Source organism: Lampetra planeri, chromosome 27 (assembly GCF_965212315.1).
Source record: "Lampetra planeri chromosome 27, kcLamPlan1.2.h2, whole genome shotgun sequence".
Lineage (NCBI taxonomy): Eukaryota > Metazoa > Chordata > Hyperoartia > Petromyzontiformes > Petromyzontidae > Lampetra > Lampetra planeri.
Genome location: NC_136133.1, coordinates 3,219,912 through 3,238,542, shown reverse-complemented (window position 1 = coordinate 3,238,542; position 18,631 = coordinate 3,219,912). Strand labels below are relative to the sequence as shown.

Sequence of the window (18,631 nt, the reverse complement as noted above, 5' to 3'; positions counted from 1 at the left end):
TGGTTCTTTGGGTAAAGTCACGTAAGTAGAAAAATAAAACAAAATAAAAAATAAGATATCAAAAAAAGAATCCAGCAATGGAACGGGATTATTTTTTCCACCTGAGGATGACCGCTGATGTTGCGATCGAAACGTCGTAATATATTATTTTTTATTTTGTTTCATCTATCTACCTACGTGACTTTACTGAAAGAACCAAGAATAAGAATGCCACATACGACTTTTTTTCCGTAATCATTGACATCTCGAGATCAATCCAACTTTAAAAAAATAGAACACATTACTTCCCATACCGGGAATTGAACCCGGGCCGCCTGGGTGAAAACCAGGAATCCTAACCACTAGACCATATGGAAGTCTATGCAAAGTCTCAGTAAATGCATTGGTAGTCGTATACCATAATATTAACTCATTGTAAAGAAAACTTGCGAAGTTGTCATGAAATAGTGAAGGAAACCATGTCTCATCTACCATTACATTCTTCATCGTCACCATCAGCCATGGTCAGTGCACTGCTGGGTGAAGGCCTCCCCAAGCTACCAGCGCTCATGATCACGTGATGCAACAATAAACTCAGCACCTTCACACAAACTGATTTGATGATTTTGCAATCATCAGGGTGGAGACGCGCTGGGTGGGGAGGGGCTGAGTGAGGAGGGGCTGGGTGGGGAGGGTGGGGCTGGGTGGAGGGTGGGAGGGGTGGAGCTGGGTGGGGAGGGGCTGGTCACCCCGTGGTGCCCTTATAGAACTCAACGTTTAACCAACTCACGCCGGCTTGTGCCCGCCCTCACAGTCGGGCATATTTGCGGAACACACCACGCCGCCCTTGACCCTGGCCATTGACCGAGCAACCCAACGTTCCTACCAGCTCCCTCCGCAGGAATGTGTTCACGGATAACCAGCGGGAATTTGGAGCCATTTGCCACGTGACTCTTGTCCACGGGGGTTGGGTGGGGGGAACTCCAAGCATGCAGAATCCGCTCCGCAATGTGTTATCGGTAAGATCGCAGATAATAGGAAGAAATAGATCAGCGGATAATAGGAGTCTTAGTTGGGCTGCCGCGGATAAGAAAAGTTATCCTGTTCAATAAAATTAACGTAAGAGTCTCAAAACTTGCACTGTCATTATAAAATAAGAATGGCGCACATGACTTATTCAACATAATTCTACGTGATTTCATCGAAAAAACCCAATAATAATAAAAATAGCTTTACTACCGGCGTAATCCAATAAAAAAAAAATTTGCAATAAATGTTCTCGAAAAAAGTGTCGAACAAACGTCGAGTCAGCAAATCCAATGAGGAAAATAAAAATTCAGTTCCCATACCGGGAATTGAACCTGGGTCGCCTGGGTGAAAACCAGGAATCCTAACCACTAGACCATATGGGAGGCTGTGCAAAGTCATTGTAAATACATTGGTAGTCGTATACCATAATATTAACTTATAATGATGTGTTTACCGAAAGAACCAAGAATATTATTCAACATAATTTTACGTGACTTTATCGAAAGAACCAAAGAATAAAAAGTAATATCTTTTTTACCGGCGTAATCCAATTAAAAAAAAATTATATTATAATAAATGTTCTCGAAAAAAGTGTTGAACAAACGTCGAGTCAGCAAATCCAATGAGGAAAATAAAAATGCAGTTCCCATACCGGGAATTGAACCCGGGCCGCCTGGGTGAAAACCAGGAATCCTAACCACTAGACCATATGGGAGGCTGTGCAAAGTCATTGTAAATACATTGGTAGTCGTATACCATAATATTAACTTATAATGATGTGTTTACCGAAAGAACCAAGAATATTATTCAACATAATTTTACGTGACTTTATCGAAAGAACCAAAGAATAAAAAGTAATATCTTTTCTACCGGCGTAATCCAATTAAAAAAAAATTATTATATTATAATAAATGTTCTCGAAAAAAGTGTTGAACAAACGTCGAGTCAGCAAATCCAATGAGGAAAATAAAAATGCAGTTCCCATACCGGGAATTGAACCCGGGCCGCCTGGGTGAAAACCAGGAATCCTAACCACTAGACCATATGGGAGGCTGTGCAAAGTCATTGTAAATAAATTGGTAGTCGTATACCATAATATTAACTTATAATGATGTGTTTACCGAAAGAACCAAGAATATTATTCAACATAATTTTACGTGACTTTATCGAAAGAACCAAAGAATAAAAAGTAATATCTTTTCTACCGGCGTAATCCAATTAAAAAAAAATTATATTATAATAAATGTTCTCGAAAAAAGTGTCGAACAAACGTCGAGTCAGCAAATCCAATGAGGAAAATAAAAATTCAGTTCCCATACCGGGAATTGAACCCGGGCCTCCTCGGTGAAAACCAGGAATCCTAACCACTAGACCATATGCGAAGCTGGGAAAGATCACTGTAATAGCATTGGTAGTCGTATACCATAATATTAACTTACGATCATGGATTATTCTCGTCTGTGTTTATGAATTATTGCTAGCCTGCTTGTGTTATTCTGTATGGCCCAGTGGTGGTAGGGTACCTGGTTTACCCCTCGGCAGTCTGGGTGCAATTCCCGGTATGGGAAGTAATGTATTGTATTTTTGAAAAGTTGTATTGATCTCTAGATGTCATTTAACAAAAACTTCCCAACGCGGGAATTTAATCCTAACCACTACACGATGTAGAATGTTACAAACAGGCTAGAAAACATCCATAAACACAGGCTAGAATAAGCCATGATTATTTTATTGCCAAAATTTGCAAAGTCATCTCAAATAAGAATGACATCGAGAGATCAATCCAACTTTTCAAAAATGCAATACATTACTTCCCATACCGGGAATTGAACCCGGGCCGCCTGGGTGAAAACCAGGAATCCTAACCACTAGACCATATGGGAGGCTGTGCAAAGTCACAGTAGTCGTATCCAATAATATTAACTCAATCTTAATTTAGGAGCTTTCGTGACTGCAGGAATTATTCTTTGGTTCTTTTCGGTTAAGTCACGTCTAAAAATAAAATAATAAATTAAAATAACATATTACGACGTTTCGATTGCAACACAAGCAATCATCATCAGGTATAAAAGAAATAGCAACAAAAAATCTAACTAGAAAACTATAGACAGACATACAAGCAGACAGACATCACAACGGCACACAGAGAGAGGACACACATCGGCACAAAGAGAGGGGTTGTCTCTATGACGGTCCCTTAAATATAGAGAGGGGGGGCGAGAACGGAGAGAGGGAGGGGGCAGAGAGAATTAGCATATCAATGAGTGTACGCCAACGTACTGCTGCTGCTGCAAGTAAGATGACAATGTGGAACGCGCACGCAAAATTGAAAACTAGGAGACAGGCACACGAAAATTAAATAACCCAGCAAAATATCGAAATGTGATGTAATACAACACAGAGAGTCGGTTAACACACAATTAACGCATAGCCTGGTTGATTACGTGTTTCAAAATTTGCTAAGTTAGAATTTTAAGTGTGAAAATTCCAAAGAGAGGACACAGGCTGTGTCCTCTCTTTGGAATTTTCACCTCCGCCCCCCCCCCTCTGTCTATTTAAGGCCACCACACAGAGACGATCACCCCTCTCTGTTACCTGTGTTGCTCTCGCTATGTATCTTGGTGATATGTCTGCTAATATGTCTGTCTATAGTTTTCTGGTTAGATTTTATGTCGCTATTTCATTATACCTGATGATGATTGCTTGTGTTGCAATCGAAACGTCGTATTCTATTATTTAATTTAATTTATTATTTTATCTTTAGACGTGACTTAACCGAAAGAAACAAATAATAACTCCTGCAGTCACGAAAGTTCTAAAATTAAGAATGCAATACATTACTTCCCATACCGGGAATTGAACCCGGGCCGCCTGGGTGAAAACCAGGAATCCTAACCACTAGACCATATGGGAGGCTGTGCAAAGTCACAGTAAATGCATTGGTAGTCGTATACCATAATATTAACTCATTGTAAAACAACTTGCAAAGTGATCATTAAATAGTTGAGGAAACCATGTCTCATCTACCATTACATTCTTTACTGTTTGGTTCTTTGGGTAAAGTCACGTAAGTAGAAAAATAAAACAAAATAAAAAATAAGATATCAAAAAGATAATCCAGCAATGGAACGGGATTATTTTTTCCACCTGAGGATGACCGCTTACGTTGCGATCGAAACGTCGTAATATATTATTTTTTATTTTGTTTCATTTAACTACCTACGTGACTTTACCGAAAGAACCAAGAATAAGAATGCCACATACGACTTTTTTTCCGTAATCATTGACATCTCGAGATCAATCCAATTTTAAAAAAGTAGAACACATTACTTCCCTTATCGGGAATTGAACCCAGGCCGCCTGGGTGAATTTCTACGTGATTTCATCGAAAAAACCCAATAATAATAAAAATAGCTTTACTACCGGCGTAATCCAATAAAAAAAAAATTTGCAATAAATGTTCTCGAAAAAAGTGTCGAACAAACGTCGAGTCAGCAAATCCAATGAGGAAAATAAAAATTCAGTTCCCATACCGGGAATTGAACCTGGGCCGCCTGGGTGAAAACCAGGAATCCTAACCACTAGACCATATGAGAGTCTATTCAAAGTCTCAGTAAATGCATTGGTAGTCGTGTACCATAATATTAACTCATTGTAAAGAAAACTTGCAAAGTTGTCATGAAATGGTGAAGGAAACCACGTCTCATCTACCATTACATTCTTCATCGTCACCATCAGCCATGGTCAGTGCACTGCTGGGTGAAGGCCTCCCCAAGATACCAGCGCTCATGATCACGTGATACAACAATAAACTCAGCACTTTCACACACACTGATTTGATGATTTTGCAATCATCAGGGTGGAGATGCGCTGGGTGGGGTGGGAGGGGTGGAGCTGGGTGGGGTGGGAGGGGTGGAGCTGGGTGGGGAGGGGTTGGTCACCCCGTGGTGCCCTTATAAAACTCAACGTTTAACCTACTCACGCCGGCTTGTGCCCGCCCTCACAGTCGGGCATATTTGCGGAATACACCACGCCGCCCTTGACCCTGGCCATTGACCGAGCAACCCAACGTTCCTACCAGCTCCCTCCGCAGGAATGTGTTCACGGATAACCAACGGGAATTTGGAGCCATTTGCCACGTGACTCATGTCCACGGGGGTGGAACTCCAAGCATGCAGAATCCGCTCCACAATGTATTATCGGTAAGATCGCAGATAATAGGAAGAAATAGATCAGCGGATAATAGGAGTCTTAGTTGGGCCCTACAGCTGCTGCGGGTAATAGGAGTAGCAAGAGGGCCGCGGATAAGAAAAGTTATCCTTTTCATTAAAATTAACGTAAGAGTCTCAAAACTTGCACTGGCATTATAAAGTAAGAATGGCGCACATGACTTATTCAACATAATTCTACGTGACTTTATCGAAAAAAACACAAATAATAAAAATAGTTTTACTACCGGCGTAATCCAATTAAAAAAAATAATATTACAATAAATGTTCTCTAAAAAAGTGTTGAACTCACGTCGAGTCAGCAAATCCAATGAGGAAAATAAAAAATTAGTTCCCATACCGGGAATTGAACCCGGGCCGCCTGGGTGAAAACCAGGAATCCTAACCACTAGACCATATGGGACTAGCCATTGACGTTGGCCAACGCTTACCTACTTAAAACCCACTCACGACGCGCACATTCTGCACCAACACTTATTTATAAGTCACTTTCAGCACGAGTTGAAGCTCACTCAGCCTGTATTCGTCGTCGTTGCCCTTATTCTCCATTAAGAATAACAACAACTTATGCAGCGATTACTTTGTTGCGCGCACACGTGGCGTGGTTCACGCGTTCCCATTGACATTGAAGCGAATGCTGTGGAGCCGCACTGGCGAATCGCGCCGTTCGGTGAATTACTCGCCAAACACATCTCGGCGATGGCTCGTCGAGTGCTGTGAGTACTTGCCACGGATAAACACGCGAGGATTTAAATTCCGTTAAAAAAATTTTGTTTTAAAACTCGTGATTGTGAGAGGGTAAAAAAACGAGTTAAAAATGTGCAGTACTAGGCCCCCGCGCGACTTCAACGACCCTCGGATAGATACGCCGCCGGGTTGGGGCGCTAAAGAGGCGGTAGCGCTGCCTAGGCGAGGCCGGGGACCCAATGCAGTTGCTAGGCCTCGATCTCCTAACATTGCATATTTTGTGATTTTTTTTTTATCATTAAAACGTTAAAGACAGAAAGTGACACAGGTGATTGTGAAATAGACGGTTAAGGATGATGTCGTGTGAGAACCCCGACTTCGTGAACATGTATCTGTCTCCTTGTGTCACCTTACGTCTCTTTGAGTCTCTAATCTTTGCATTAATTCGTGCCTATTTCTGTCTCTCGGTGTCTGCGTATCGCTCTTCTGTCTTGATGCGTGGGCTCCGTGTCCGCCCGTGTCTCTTGTCTTCTTTATGTTCGCCTCTGTGTCTGTGTCTCTCCGTGGCGTTTGTGCCGTGTCTTGTCTCCGCATCTTCGTGTCTGTTGCATGAACGTCTCTCTGTGTCTCTGTCTCTCTGTGTTTCTCTGTCTGTGTATCAAGTATCGATCTCTCTGTACGAGTGTATCTGTATGTCTGTGTATGCCTCGATGTCAGTCTCTGCCTTATCTGCATGCCAGTTTCTGTGTCTCTCCGCGCGTTTGTCTCTCTATTTCTTGACCCCCGTGTCTCTCTCCTCGTGTCTCTGTGTCTCTCTCCTCGTGTCTGTGTCTCTCTCCTCGTGTCTCTGTGTCTCTCTCCTCGTGTCTCTCCTTGTCTCTGTGTCTCTCCTTCACCCCTGTGTCTCTCCTCGTGTCTCCGTGTCTCTCTCATAGTGTATCTGTGTCTCTCCTCGTGTCTCTCCTTGTCTCTGTGTCTCTCTCCTCGTCTCTGTGTCTCTCTCCTCGTGTCTCTGTGTCTCTCCTTGTCTCTGTGTCTCTCCTTGACCCCCGTGTCTCTCCTCGTGTCTCTGTGTCTCTCTCATCGTGTCTGCCCCCATCTCTGCTTAGCATTGGACACCCCCTTATGGGCATAAACACCTCCAACTTATCAAACGTTATTGGCAACGCCGTAATGACGAAGGTCAAGTGAGATTAATTAGCACGAACGCTCATCGAATGCTTTAAAAGAATCACCGAAAAACTGCGTGCTACTAAACGTTAGAATTGCCAGCGTTGTCACGCCGCTCTTGACAATCGCTTAATATGTCCCCGAGTAAGCGAGTGATTAATTTCAACGTCACCTAATTAATTGGAATATTAATGCGAGTATGTTAGCCTGTGTCCCCAGGTGGCGCGCAGTAAGACACGTTATGTGCGTGCTTTGCCTTTGATTCACCCTTCACTTCACCCTTCACAACTGACCAATGTCCACGTGAAGTCACCACGAGCCCCAATGTGGACCGATGTCCCGTGTGTAGAACGGAACCAGCGGGTTCCATTTAGATCTCCTGGATTTATTGGAACGCCCCTAAACTTACTTTTTTTTCAGTCTCTCTCTCTCTCCAAAGGCCACAATCGTGTTTCACTTTCAGCAATCCCAAAAACGTCGAAGGCGTATTGGCATAATTGACTTGTGCAATGCAGAAGAAATTGAGCGAACCACTCGCAATCGGGTTGCGAGTTCAATTCCTGGTTGTTTGCATTCTGACCACGAGTATTGTGGTTAATGCAGACATGATTCCTTGTAAAAGGTTTCAGTTTGGTGTTTTAACATCTTAACACCTGTTTGTTGCCAGAAAAAAGGGGAAAACCTATTCTCATGATTTGTTGACCTTTCTTACACTGCACTTCTAGCATGCTTTTGTATTGTTTGTTTTAACGTTGTGACCTACCCCTACTGGACATTTGTGAAAAATAACTTTATAGCTCATCCGGATTCCTCCAGTATGAATAAAGATTATGATGATTCTGTTGTTCCAGCATGCCCATTTACCAGTATGGAAACCCTCAGCTGCGCGTCTTCCGCACCAACTTCTTCATGACGATGGTGCGGCCCGGGAAGGAGCTGCCTGAAGACACCGTGCAGTTCCGCGTCTCTATGGAGTGAGCTCCGCACACGTTGGTACAATCGTCAGCAGGGACAATCGTCGGGGGGGGGGGGGAAAGAAACGCCCACAATTACCCACCTGGCTTTCCTGTTGACGCTAACGTGCTTGATGCTAACGATCGGATGGATGGAATAATCGCCACGATGATCGTATTACCTGTGGTGTAAAGAAAGAATGCCATTATTGTTGGTCATTGTGATTTTTTTAAAACGCTTTATTTCCTTCCGATTCTCATTTGTAAACCCAACGACGGGGCAGCGTATTTCATAATTGCAGTGCACGCCTGTGTGACGTGAAGCCGCGTAAACCCCCCACCGACATTTGTCCTTCGTTGTCAGGATGACCAAGTTCGACATCAAAAACTACCTACAGAAAATTTACAACGTCTCTGTGGCGGAAGTGAGGACGAGAATCCAATACGGTGAGCAACTCCCACGCGGTCTTGGTCACGCTGAAAACACTTCCTTCGCACCGCAACTACTGTGCCGTGCGCGGGCCCATGGCGAGCCAGCTCGCTGTGACTCAGGAGGCTCCGGGTTGTTCTTACAACGCAGAAGCTGAACTGCGCCATGTAACGTCACGCGCACCGTTCAGCTTTAGACGCATGCGGATGATGCGGTGACGCTGCGTGCCGATTGACGTCGTGTGAAAAAGATTAAAATCGGGACGCGTGCAGCAGAGGTCGCAACCGGGTACCCAATACCCGTACCCTACCCGATACCCGGCTACCCGTACCCGGCCGGGTACGGGTACGGGTACCCGTTTGCGACCCTGGTGCGGCCGGGTATGGGTACGGGTAGGCCGTGAGTCACTGGTGAGTAACCGTTTGTCACTCATTTCGGGTAGGGTACGGGTACGAGTACGGAACGGATACCCGTACCCGGCCGGGTATGGGTACGGGTACCCATTTGCAACCCTGGTGCGGCCGGGTACGGGTACAGGTAAGGAATCAAAACCCGTTTGTGACCTCTGGCGTGCAGATAAGCGCGGTGGCGCCGTCCATTCACACTGAGTGACATCGCACGCATTTATTGAACTATTTGATTAGCCCCGCCCCTGGCCCTGCTTGGCCCAGAGCCGAATTCGGACGACGTCTTGTGAGATCAGCGTATTATTACTGTTTGCTTCTGGCCTGGCTCTCGTCAAATGGCCAGTGGAAAACCACCCGTGCCATACTTTGAGGGCCCTGCGCAGGTGCGGTCGGGGCTGTGCCAGTGGACAATTGGTGAGAGGGGCAGAACTGCAAGCTTTCTAATTTACACTAGTGCCCGGGTAGGATTCTTAATATTGATTTGAAGCTTTCGTGACTGCAGGAATCCATACTCTTTGGTTCTTTCGGTAAAGTCACGTGGGTATTTATTTTATACCTACGTGACTTTACCGAAAGAACCAAAGAATAAGGATTCTAGATTTGAAGCTTTCGTGACTGCAAGGAATCATATTCTTAGGTGACTTTACCGAAAAAACCTAAGAATAGAATAAGGATTCGTAATATTTAGTGGAAATACCTAAGGCTCCCAGCAGGCACACCAAAAACAACTTATCAAACATCTTCAGAGTAGCGGGAGAAACGATCCAAAGCCACGCTACACGGCTGCCTTGTTTTTATTGTTACATCTCACCGTGCGGTCACGTGTCCCCCTTTTTGTAGGCTCCAACAAGAAGAAGAACCACCTGAATCAACACCTCAAGAAGCCCGACTACAAAGTGGCCTACGTGCAACTGGTGAGGAGCAGGGAGAGGTGACACAGCGAAGACGTTTAAAAATCGTGACCATTAAAACTATGAATGCGGAGACCTCCAACTCACTGCCCTCGAGAACCTGGTTTTGGTTCGATTTAAAGCTTTCGTGACTGCAGGGATTCATCTTCTTGGTTCTTTCGGTAAAGTCACGTAGAAGGGAAATAATTAAATAATAAAAAGAAAACATAATAAAATACAATTCTCACGACGTTTCGGCCACAATGCAAGCAGCCGTCCTCAGGTGAAGAACAGGTCTGTCGGAAAGACAGCGTCTGAAAGACAGACCTGCTCTTCACCTGAGGACGGCTGCTTGCATTGTGGCCGAAACGTCGTGAGAATTATTTTATTGTTTTCTTTTATTATTTTATTATTTCCCTTCTACGTGACTTTACCGAAAGAACCAAGAAGATGAATCTGGTTTTGGTTCAATCCCAGCTGGCTCGAAGCTGGCTTTGCACCTAGGATCTCAATGGTGCTGGCCTAGCGCCTTGATCTTTTAGCCGCCCGGCCGCCTCTTGTTGACACATTTTGCCACCAATGTGTATGTAGGGTGACGGAAATTGTCACTGGTCAACACACTTTTTCTGGCATAACGGTCTTAAGGTAATTTTGGGGTGCTGATTCCAAATCTGGCATCAGTTTTTGTCTATCACATCAGGTTTTTGAGATATCAAATATTGCATTTTCAATTAAAACTGCAGAAGAAAAATATTAAATAAATGTGGATATCTACATAAAATGATATTATAAACACACTATCCTAAAAATACAGCGCCATATTTTAACACTAAAGCAGTCGCCGACTCGCAACAACTTGCAATCATAAGTGACAGAGTTAATTTCGGGTAAAATCAATGAAAATGGGGTATGCCGATAGCATAAAAATGAGATGTGATAGAGCAAATCTGAGATCAGATTTGGAATCGGCACCCTGAAATTAGTCTAGAACAGCTGCAAAAGTCCAGGCCAGAATTTTTGTTTAGTTTGTTGACCAGTGTTTTTCGAGCTGGGGAACAAGCGACCAGTTTAACACTTTCCAATTAGCTCTCTCCACCTGTCAGCGCACTGAACTCCAAGCCACCCAGCCAATATGATTATTAATTTATTTGATCGTTTTTCATGCGTTTTAATGAAAACTAATTCTAGATGTGAAGCTTTCGTGACTGCAAGGATTCATACTCTTAGGCTTTTTCGGTAAAGTCAAGTAAAGTTAATGAAAACTAAACTAAAACTCTTAAACACTTAAACTATTACTAGTTTAAAACACTTAAACAAAATTAAATTAGCATCCCTCGCTGCAACCTCCGATTAGCACGGTTGGCTACGTACGGTGCGAAAGAAGTTCAACTTGCACACGTACATTGCTTGTTCGCATTTTAGAGACCCCCACCAGTGGAACCGTGTCAAGAGTCATTTCACGGCTGCAACGCTGAAGTCAACTCCGCTCCCCTCTCCGTTTCCCCGTGTGTCCTGCGCGCCTCCCCCAGGCTCAGGGGCAGACCTTCACCTTCCCCAACCTGTTCCCCGAGAAGGAGACCAAGGAGGAGGACCCCGAGTCGTTGGAAGCGTTCGAGCGGATGTTCCGCGAGAACGAGGAGCAGAGGAAGAAGGGAGACCCGCGGAGGGGCAACATGAACGAGTGGTTTAACATGTGAGGGCGACCGACAACACCGCCGCCGTCGATGACGAAGTCCACTTGGGCGTGCCGAAAAAGTAAAATGGCGAGCGCTAGCGGATTGTACGCTCAACGTGTAAAGCAATTTTATATCTTAAACAAAAATAGCGGAGAAAGAAGTGTATGTTGAACTTATTTCGCGTGCCGTACTTAGCCAACCGTGGTGATCGGAGGTGTGGGGGAAGCACAAAGTGCGGGGAAGGACAACAAATTTGGCAGTTAAGGACGCGTGATGTTGTGGTGTGTGCGCTATGTCTCAGCGTGCGTGTGTGTTATACTGTATTCTTTTGGGATCATAAGACGCTCCGGAAAGTTCGATGCACGGTGTCAATGAAGTTCAACAAACTTGGTCACAGACACGTCCTCTCGGTTTGCAAGACAAACCCCAAACTTTTGCTTTCAAATCGAGGGGGGGAAACAGTGCACCTTATAAATCCGGGAGAATTACGGTACGTTTGTGTGCAAGACGACCGCGGTAAGAATTATTAAGAATAAAAATCTTAATGACCTTCACGAATCGTGTGTCTGCGCCATGTGTGCCTGTGAGTTGTCGAAGTCACACTTGTTGCTGCTGCCTGTGGCTGGATGGACAGTGGAGTGGTCGTGCGTTTGCTGCTTATTGCAGAGGTTAGCTAGATTATAAAACTAAACTTTTTTTCATTTCACCAAGTAAGGCCCACTGAGCTATTTAACTCTTTTTCAGAAGCGACCTGGCCATACATGATAGCTGAATCAAGTAGCGTATCATGTAGAAATTTCTCGCAGCCAAATAATCCAAATGCGTGTTTCTAAATGTGTAGGGAAAAACTGGAGGACACGGAGAAAAATCCACACGATCACGGGAAGAGACGCACGCAAGCTCCAAATATACAGCAGGTGTCAGGGTCGGGATCGAACCCACCACCTCCTGGAAACCAGGCGAGGCAGTTTAACATCACGCCACCGTGGTGCCCAGGTTCACGGTTCAGTCTGGTTGGCCACCCTGGTTAATACTGTGTCACAGTGGACGTTCAAGATTCCCCGGCGGCGTTCGAAGCGCGTAGGTTGTTGTGTGCAGGCATCATGGCCCAAATTTGAAAAATGTCTCCACAAGTTACTCAATTTGGATTACACATAGCAACATCACCCTCTCTGTCCCTATTGCAGACTAGATCGGTTGAACATAGCGCCACCTTGATAGCCTTGCTCTGAGAAGATGGCACGAATACCAAATGTACAAAATTAAGATTAATTTGACTTATGTCCATAATTAGTCAGGAAATAGCTTCGGTCAAACGAAGACATATTTAGCATCCTTAGAATTCTAAATGTGCAGAAACTCCAAATTCATCCTCCCCACAAAAAATGCGCAAAGAGGAAGTAGGAAACGCGCCCCCAAAGGAGTTTTGAGGCTTTTTCTGCGGTCAGAGCGTTTGACCCTCATTCGGAAGGTCGCGAGTTCAACTTTCCCCGTCACAGGCCAGCTCGGCTCGTCGTACATCGGTGGTCACGTTTGAAAAAAGGTCCATGAATTGAGCACCGCTTTGGGAAGTCGACAGCCGGTCTTCCTGTCGATCGCCGCTTCGCGCGCCACGTTGACTGCTGTGCCACCTGTGCCGCCGCATATTTTCTGAATTCAAGGAAACAACCTCAACCATACCCCCGCTCCTACCACCCTTCCCTTCTCCATTGGTCGCGGTGCAACGGGGCGACACAAACCCACACTTACCCGCCAAGCACCCACCCCACCCTACCCAAACCCACCCGACCCATCCGCTCATCTAATCCACCCAAACACTCTCATCCACCCACCACCCGCTCACCAACCCACATGTGGATCATTCTGCGGGTTCCCCCGGTTTTGCCCCCACCCCCACCCCCCTGCGTATGGAGAAACAACGCGCCTGGAGATGATTAGGCTGCTGCTCTGAATTATTCCCACGTGCGATAATGAAATCGGCCGCTGTGATGATGAGCCGTCACCACGTGTGGTCAGGTCGCCTCCGAACAAGAGAGCTCGTAGCTCGGTGGGCTTTATCTGCTAACTAAAATAGTTTCCCTTTGAAATGCAGGCGGGACAAAGTGCATCTGATACCCGGTCACAATTGGCAGCACGGGAGTCATCGCGGAAATAAAACAAACGCATGAACACACGGTGTAGTATTGCTAACGTCTGCAAGAACAGCATTTATTTGAAAATACGAGAAGACCGCAGTGTTTTAACATGATTAACCTTGCCATACCTTTATTACAGAAAAGAGTAAAGTGTGAAAATATAACTTTCTTTTGGAGATTTTTTGTTGTTACTAAAAGGGCAGTAAAAGTGTGAAGATGGATTCTTTGGACCTTCAGGCAATAGGGGGTGGATACTGGCCGCTAGTTTTTTTTTTTAATAATTGCACAATAATAATTGTGACGTTTGTATGTTTATACACATTTGCAGATATATCAACCTGAATCGCTGGGCGAGAAAGGGGATCGGTGACAGCGGTTAGCGCACTGCACGATGAATCCGGCAACCTGCGTTGGATTCCCGACCATGGCAGATATGACCTGTGGGTGAGTGACGTCAGAACTGGTGATTGATATCAGAACCGGTGGGTGAGTGACGTCAGAATCGGTGGGTGAGTGACGTCAGAACCGGTGGGGGGTGAGTGACGTCAGAACCAGTGGGTGGGTGACGTCAGAACTGGTGATATCAGAACTGGTGGGTGAGTGACGTCAGAACTGGTGATTGATATCAGAACTGGTGGGTGAGTGACGTCAGAACCTGTGGGTGAGTGACGTCAAAACCGGTGGGTGAGTGACGTCAGAACCGGTGGGTGACGTCAGAAGCGGTGGGTGAGTGACGTCAGAAGCGGTGGGTGAGTGACGTCAGAACCGGTGGGTGAGTGACGTCAGAACTGGTGGGTGAGTGACGTCACAACCTGTGGGTGAGTGGCGTCAGAATCGGTGGGTGAGTGACGTCAGAAGCGGTGGCTGAGTGACGTCAGAACCGGTGGGTGAGTGACGTCAGAATCGGTGGGTGAGTGACGTCAGAACCGGTGATTGATATCAGAACCGGTGCTGAGAGTGCCCCCCTCCCCCCTCACTGACCAGCGTGGTGAAGTATGGTAACAAAAAAATGTCAAATGACTGACACTGCGTGAATTCGGCCTTCATCCAGCAGCACATTGACCGAGCGCTGTAATTCATTTATGATTGGGTTTTTTTTCCATCATGCAGAGACAGCAAGGTGCGATTGAATTGTAAATCCAAATTGTTACGTAAGGTGATGGCTTGGGAAGGCCTTCATCCAGCAGTGGATTGACCGTGGCTGATGACGATGCAATGAATCTTGCCAGGTGGCGCAACTCCCAATCGAGAGGGCACGGGTTTCAATTCCCTGGCCGGCGTCGAATTAACTCATCGTCGTCGTCGTCCGTTCGAGGTTGAACAAGCGATTACCACATTGACGGCAGTCGACAGAGGTATCTCATAGGATGTACTCACCCCCACCATAGGAACGTGGAATGCCTAGGACTGTGGAGAGCTCGACACCACTTTTACTTTTAAATCAAAATGTCCACGTGACCACTCATAGTATTACTTACACCTTCAATAAACTTTTCTTACTAAAATATAATTCCAGCAGGTTCAATCACGGTGCGGACTTTGCTTAGCACGTGTGTTAAGCTTTGCGTAACATTGTATTCATTACAACTTATTATTATCATCATCATCTAATGTGGGAATGTGTTTAGTGGACGTAAACTTCGTGATGTTATCCGGTTGTGAGTAACGTTGGGGGGGGGGGGGGGGGGGTGAAAGAAATGAACGTGCGTCGTATGAAACCAATTGGTAAACAAGGGGCAGGAGTGAGCTCCATCGTGAATGTCAATGCATCGATGCGACCGAGGAAGAAGGATGACGGCCCGCGATCCGATCCGTGAATGTTTCTCGGCTACGACGCACGGATCCGAAACGAGACGGAGGCTGACACAAAGCCGACGACGATGTGGCTGCCAGGACAAGCACCGGGTGTTGGATGGGATGGGATGGAAGGGGGGGGGGGGGGAAGTTTGCAAATGCACGCTTGGAATCTCACCGAGACGGAAGGAAAGCGACGCGTGGATAAGAAAGCAAACACGCAGGAGGGCATCGCATCGCTGACAAGAGTTCGAGGTGGCGCCGGCAGTAAGGACGCCCGCCGCCGTTGAGACGGAGCGATGGGATCAGGATTACGCGGAGGGCGAGATGGCATGGCATGTTGCGGCGCCGCGTGGGACGCGCGAGCGAACGCAATGGGGAGGGTATTCATCCAGCAGTGGATGGAGCACGGGCGGATAATGGCTGGCGGTGGCGCAGAGTGAGAAATCTCCTTGCCATCGTGTGCCGCACGTGTGCGACTGTGGCGTGACTTGGGCATCGCTCGCCTGCAAATAAATGCCCCTGCCACGTTTCACGGATTGAGAATCCACGATCAGTATTTTTACTGCCCCCATAACCACACAACTGTAGAAGAACGCACTTTTTTGTTTTTACAAAATAAAGATTTCTTTCCAAACCCAGGATTTTACACGGTACCGCACCACGACTCCACGAAACCAAATCAAAGCAGATTAGCTCATCGCAATGGCAATAATAACAATGATGACATCAGTTGGGTCGAACACCTGAAAAGTCCTGGCTTTGGGTGCACCTATGAACAAGGAGTCGTCGTCTGTGAGACATTCAAGTTACAAATGCCTTAAGGAAATTGCAGGCACAACACACATTGAAATCAACGGGGGAGTGAACGAGAAATCACCTGACAGGAACAGCTAGAATAACAATTACCACACCAGAGGTCCTGGCAGCACGTGACACACACACACACACGCACATGGACACGCACGCACGCACACACATTCACACACACACACACGCGCGCACGCACATCAAAATAAATCACTAGTGCAGTGACTCAAGAATTAATATTCACAAAACCATTAACCGGCGACAATTCAATAAACTCCGTTTCTCTCTCTCTCTTTTTTTTTTAAAGCATTTACGCTGTCCGCCGTATGATCACAGTCCCCCGTCACATTGCTAAAGCTTTCCGTTCGACGAAGCAGCTTCAGAGAGTTTCACGTGGAGCGTTCCGTGGGTGCGTTGGTTCGGGGCTTATAATAATTCAAACTCCTGACGATGCCCCCCCCACCTCTCCCCTCCACCACCACCTCCATCACCTTGGCAGTAGCGCGTGGCGGAGAGCGTTCTGGAAATCGCTCGACGAAGACGTGGCCCAACCCGAAGAAGAAGAAAACAAACCGCACGTGGGGAGTTTTACGTGCGGCTGGGGCCTGGAAAATGAGCCCAGAATTGAAGCGCCTTGTGCAGAGTTCATTGGGCGCGCGCGTTCTCTTAATGTAGATCTCGGATCTCTCACGGCGCGCGTCTGTGGGCCATTCTTCCTTTCCAGCGGAGAAAGTGGCGCCAATGTTTGAGAATTATCATCGTCATGCGATGTGTTTTGACTGCTTCTGTTAAGAGGGGGGCAGGGAGCTAGAGTGAAATGATGGCGGTGTTTGTGGTGGCGAGATGGTCCTTGAAATTATTACATGTCCAATAAGGGTCAATAAAATTTGTTTTTTTTCTCTCTCTCTCTCCAAACCACCCGTGTCTGATTCCCACGGCGCTAAGTTCGTGATGCGTACACAATTGCCCGTTTGGTAAACGTTGCGAACACGTTGGAGTGACAATTAAAATCGTTTTTTCCCCACCCTTATTTTGGGACTTTTTTTTCTTTTAGTTCAACCAGAAAATTGCAGTTTCGTCAAAAAGGTGACGTCGATTTGAACACGTGGTTACGTTGCTTTTACCACGCAGAGAACACCGTGTTTGCACGAATTGTGCGTTCAACTTTAGACCCATGGCAGCCTGCCAGCTCGACTCCGCCAGGTCGTCTGCAACTCGTGACATCTCGATCTAAGTCATCAAAGAGGCATCGTGTTCGCCAATGGGGTTGCGTTTACAAAATATATTGGGAGGGTCGTTTAACGAGTCGGGGCTTCTGTTAAAGCTGTCGCGTTATGTCACAGATCAGTGTAAGCGCTTTCATGGTCAACAACCCTTCTGTACCTCCAATGAGCACGGTTGGCTACGTTCGGTGCGAAAGAAGTTCAACGTACACACGTACATGTAGTACTAACCACGAAGGCAATGATTGGGTTGGCGTGCGTACATATACAGTAGTTAATCCACAAATATTCAATATTCTGCGACCGTCCACAGCAAGTGTCGGTGACATTCCTTGGACCGGTAAGAGCACAAGCACGGGTACCGTACATTCATCTGAAGACCTTTCCTCAACAAGTGGTAGAATGTGGTTGGCATTTCGGAATGTGCGTGCTTGCTTATACACGTGACGCGACAATCAGGCGCCAGAGCCATACATTAACCCCCCGCACGAAACCTCACAAAGCCTGGCAGGCCACGAGTTGCGACAAGTCTTGTCTCGAAAACGACCCTTGCGACGTTTTTAAATCCTTTATATTAAGTTCACTTGCTTGCTTAGGACCGTGCAAATTTTTCGGTCGTTTTTTAACCCACTTCCCGTGATCCAATCGAGCTGACATTTTCCACACAGACTCGTTGTGCGTGACAATGTTCGTGAAATATTTTTTCCAAAATTTTACACTTTTTAGGACAAAAATATTATATTTAATTACCAATTGCTTAATGCTGCCATGCAATCATCTGAGCCATAGGTGGCAGCCATCTCAAGCCAGAGGACGAGAGGACTCTAGCCGCCACGCATATAAAGGATTTATAGTGAAAAACTTTGTTTTTACGGGTTATACTTGTTTTTAAGACGCCATGAATTAGTCAAAACTCGGGGGAAGGGAGGTGGCCCTGGCTTGACTCCAATTGTGTCGGCGAATGATCGTACATTCATTCACAACGCGGTAAACGAAACGACGAACAGCAAAAAAAAGCTGAAAGCTTCAAATACGTTGCTGTACAGCGCGGTCCCCAAAAGTCCCCCCGACAATTTTTTTTTTTTTGCGAGGAACTCGAAGCGGATCGTGGGGGCAAAATTCCTCCGTTTTAAAGTCCGCCGACAAAGAAAGGCGGCGAAAGAGAAGAACGAGAAGAAATGAGTCGGCGCAGCAGTTTGTAACGCGCACGGCAAAGAGG

The 18,631-nt window shown here is 46.1% G+C and overlaps 1 protein-coding gene and 9 non-coding genes across 10 annotated transcripts; 1 reads left to right on the top strand and 9 right to left on the bottom strand.

Annotated features, from left to right (window-relative positions):
- Positions 1-284: 284 nt before the first annotated feature.
- On the bottom strand, positions 285-356 carry TRNAE-UUC (transfer RNA glutamic acid (anticodon UUC)). The gene has a single exon. It is a non-coding gene; the product is annotated as a tRNA-Glu (tRNA).
- A 963-nt stretch (positions 357-1,319) lies between these two features.
- On the bottom strand, positions 1,320-1,391 carry TRNAE-UUC (transfer RNA glutamic acid (anticodon UUC)). Its single transcript has one exon. It is a non-coding gene; the product is annotated as a tRNA-Glu (tRNA).
- Positions 1,392-1,651: 260 nt separating this feature from the next.
- Positions 1,652-1,723, bottom strand: TRNAE-UUC (transfer RNA glutamic acid (anticodon UUC)). Its single transcript has one exon. It is a non-coding gene; the product is annotated as a tRNA-Glu (tRNA).
- A 263-nt stretch (positions 1,724-1,986) lies between these two features.
- TRNAE-UUC (transfer RNA glutamic acid (anticodon UUC)) lies at positions 1,987-2,058 on the bottom strand. The gene has a single exon. It is a non-coding gene; the product is annotated as a tRNA-Glu (tRNA).
- Positions 2,059-2,318: 260 nt separating this feature from the next.
- Positions 2,319-2,390, bottom strand: TRNAE-UUC (transfer RNA glutamic acid (anticodon UUC)). The gene has a single exon. It is a non-coding gene; the product is annotated as a tRNA-Glu (tRNA).
- Positions 2,391-2,819: 429 nt separating this feature from the next.
- Positions 2,820-2,891, bottom strand: TRNAE-UUC (transfer RNA glutamic acid (anticodon UUC)). The gene has a single exon. It is a non-coding gene; the product is annotated as a tRNA-Glu (tRNA).
- A 958-nt stretch (positions 2,892-3,849) lies between these two features.
- On the bottom strand, positions 3,850-3,921 carry TRNAE-UUC (transfer RNA glutamic acid (anticodon UUC)). Its single transcript has one exon. It is a non-coding gene; the product is annotated as a tRNA-Glu (tRNA).
- A 611-nt stretch (positions 3,922-4,532) lies between these two features.
- Positions 4,533-4,604, bottom strand: TRNAE-UUC (transfer RNA glutamic acid (anticodon UUC)). The gene has a single exon. It is a non-coding gene; the product is annotated as a tRNA-Glu (tRNA).
- Positions 4,605-5,568: 964 nt separating this feature from the next.
- Positions 5,569-5,640, bottom strand: TRNAE-UUC (transfer RNA glutamic acid (anticodon UUC)). Its single transcript has one exon. It is a non-coding gene; the product is annotated as a tRNA-Glu (tRNA).
- MRPL23 (mitochondrial ribosomal protein L23) lies at positions 5,633-12,004 on the top strand. The gene is made up of 5 exons (XM_078607232.1): positions 5,633-5,953; positions 7,946-8,068; positions 8,412-8,494; positions 9,725-9,798; positions 11,304-12,004. Exons 1-5 carry the CDS (start codon positions 5,805-5,807, stop codon positions 11,469-11,471), a joined length of 597 nt encoding a protein of 198 aa, XP_078463358.1. The 5' UTR covers positions 5,633-5,804; the 3' UTR covers positions 11,472-12,004.
- Positions 12,005-18,631: the final 6,627 nt, after the last annotated feature.

Bases quoted from the DNA above. Each gene is read 5' to 3' on its own strand.
- MRPL23 (XM_078607232.1), top strand. From the start codon at position 5,805: ATGCAGCGATTACTTTGTTGCGCGCACACGTGGCGTGGTTCACGCGTT. The intron at 5,954-7,945 runs GTGAGTACTTGC...CTGTTGTTCCAG, and splicing joins GCGATGGCTCGTCGAGTGCT to CATGCCCATTTACCAGTATG. The intron at 8,069-8,411 runs GTGAGCTCCGCA...CTTCGTTGTCAG, and splicing joins CAGTTCCGCGTCTCTATGGA to GATGACCAAGTTCGACATCA.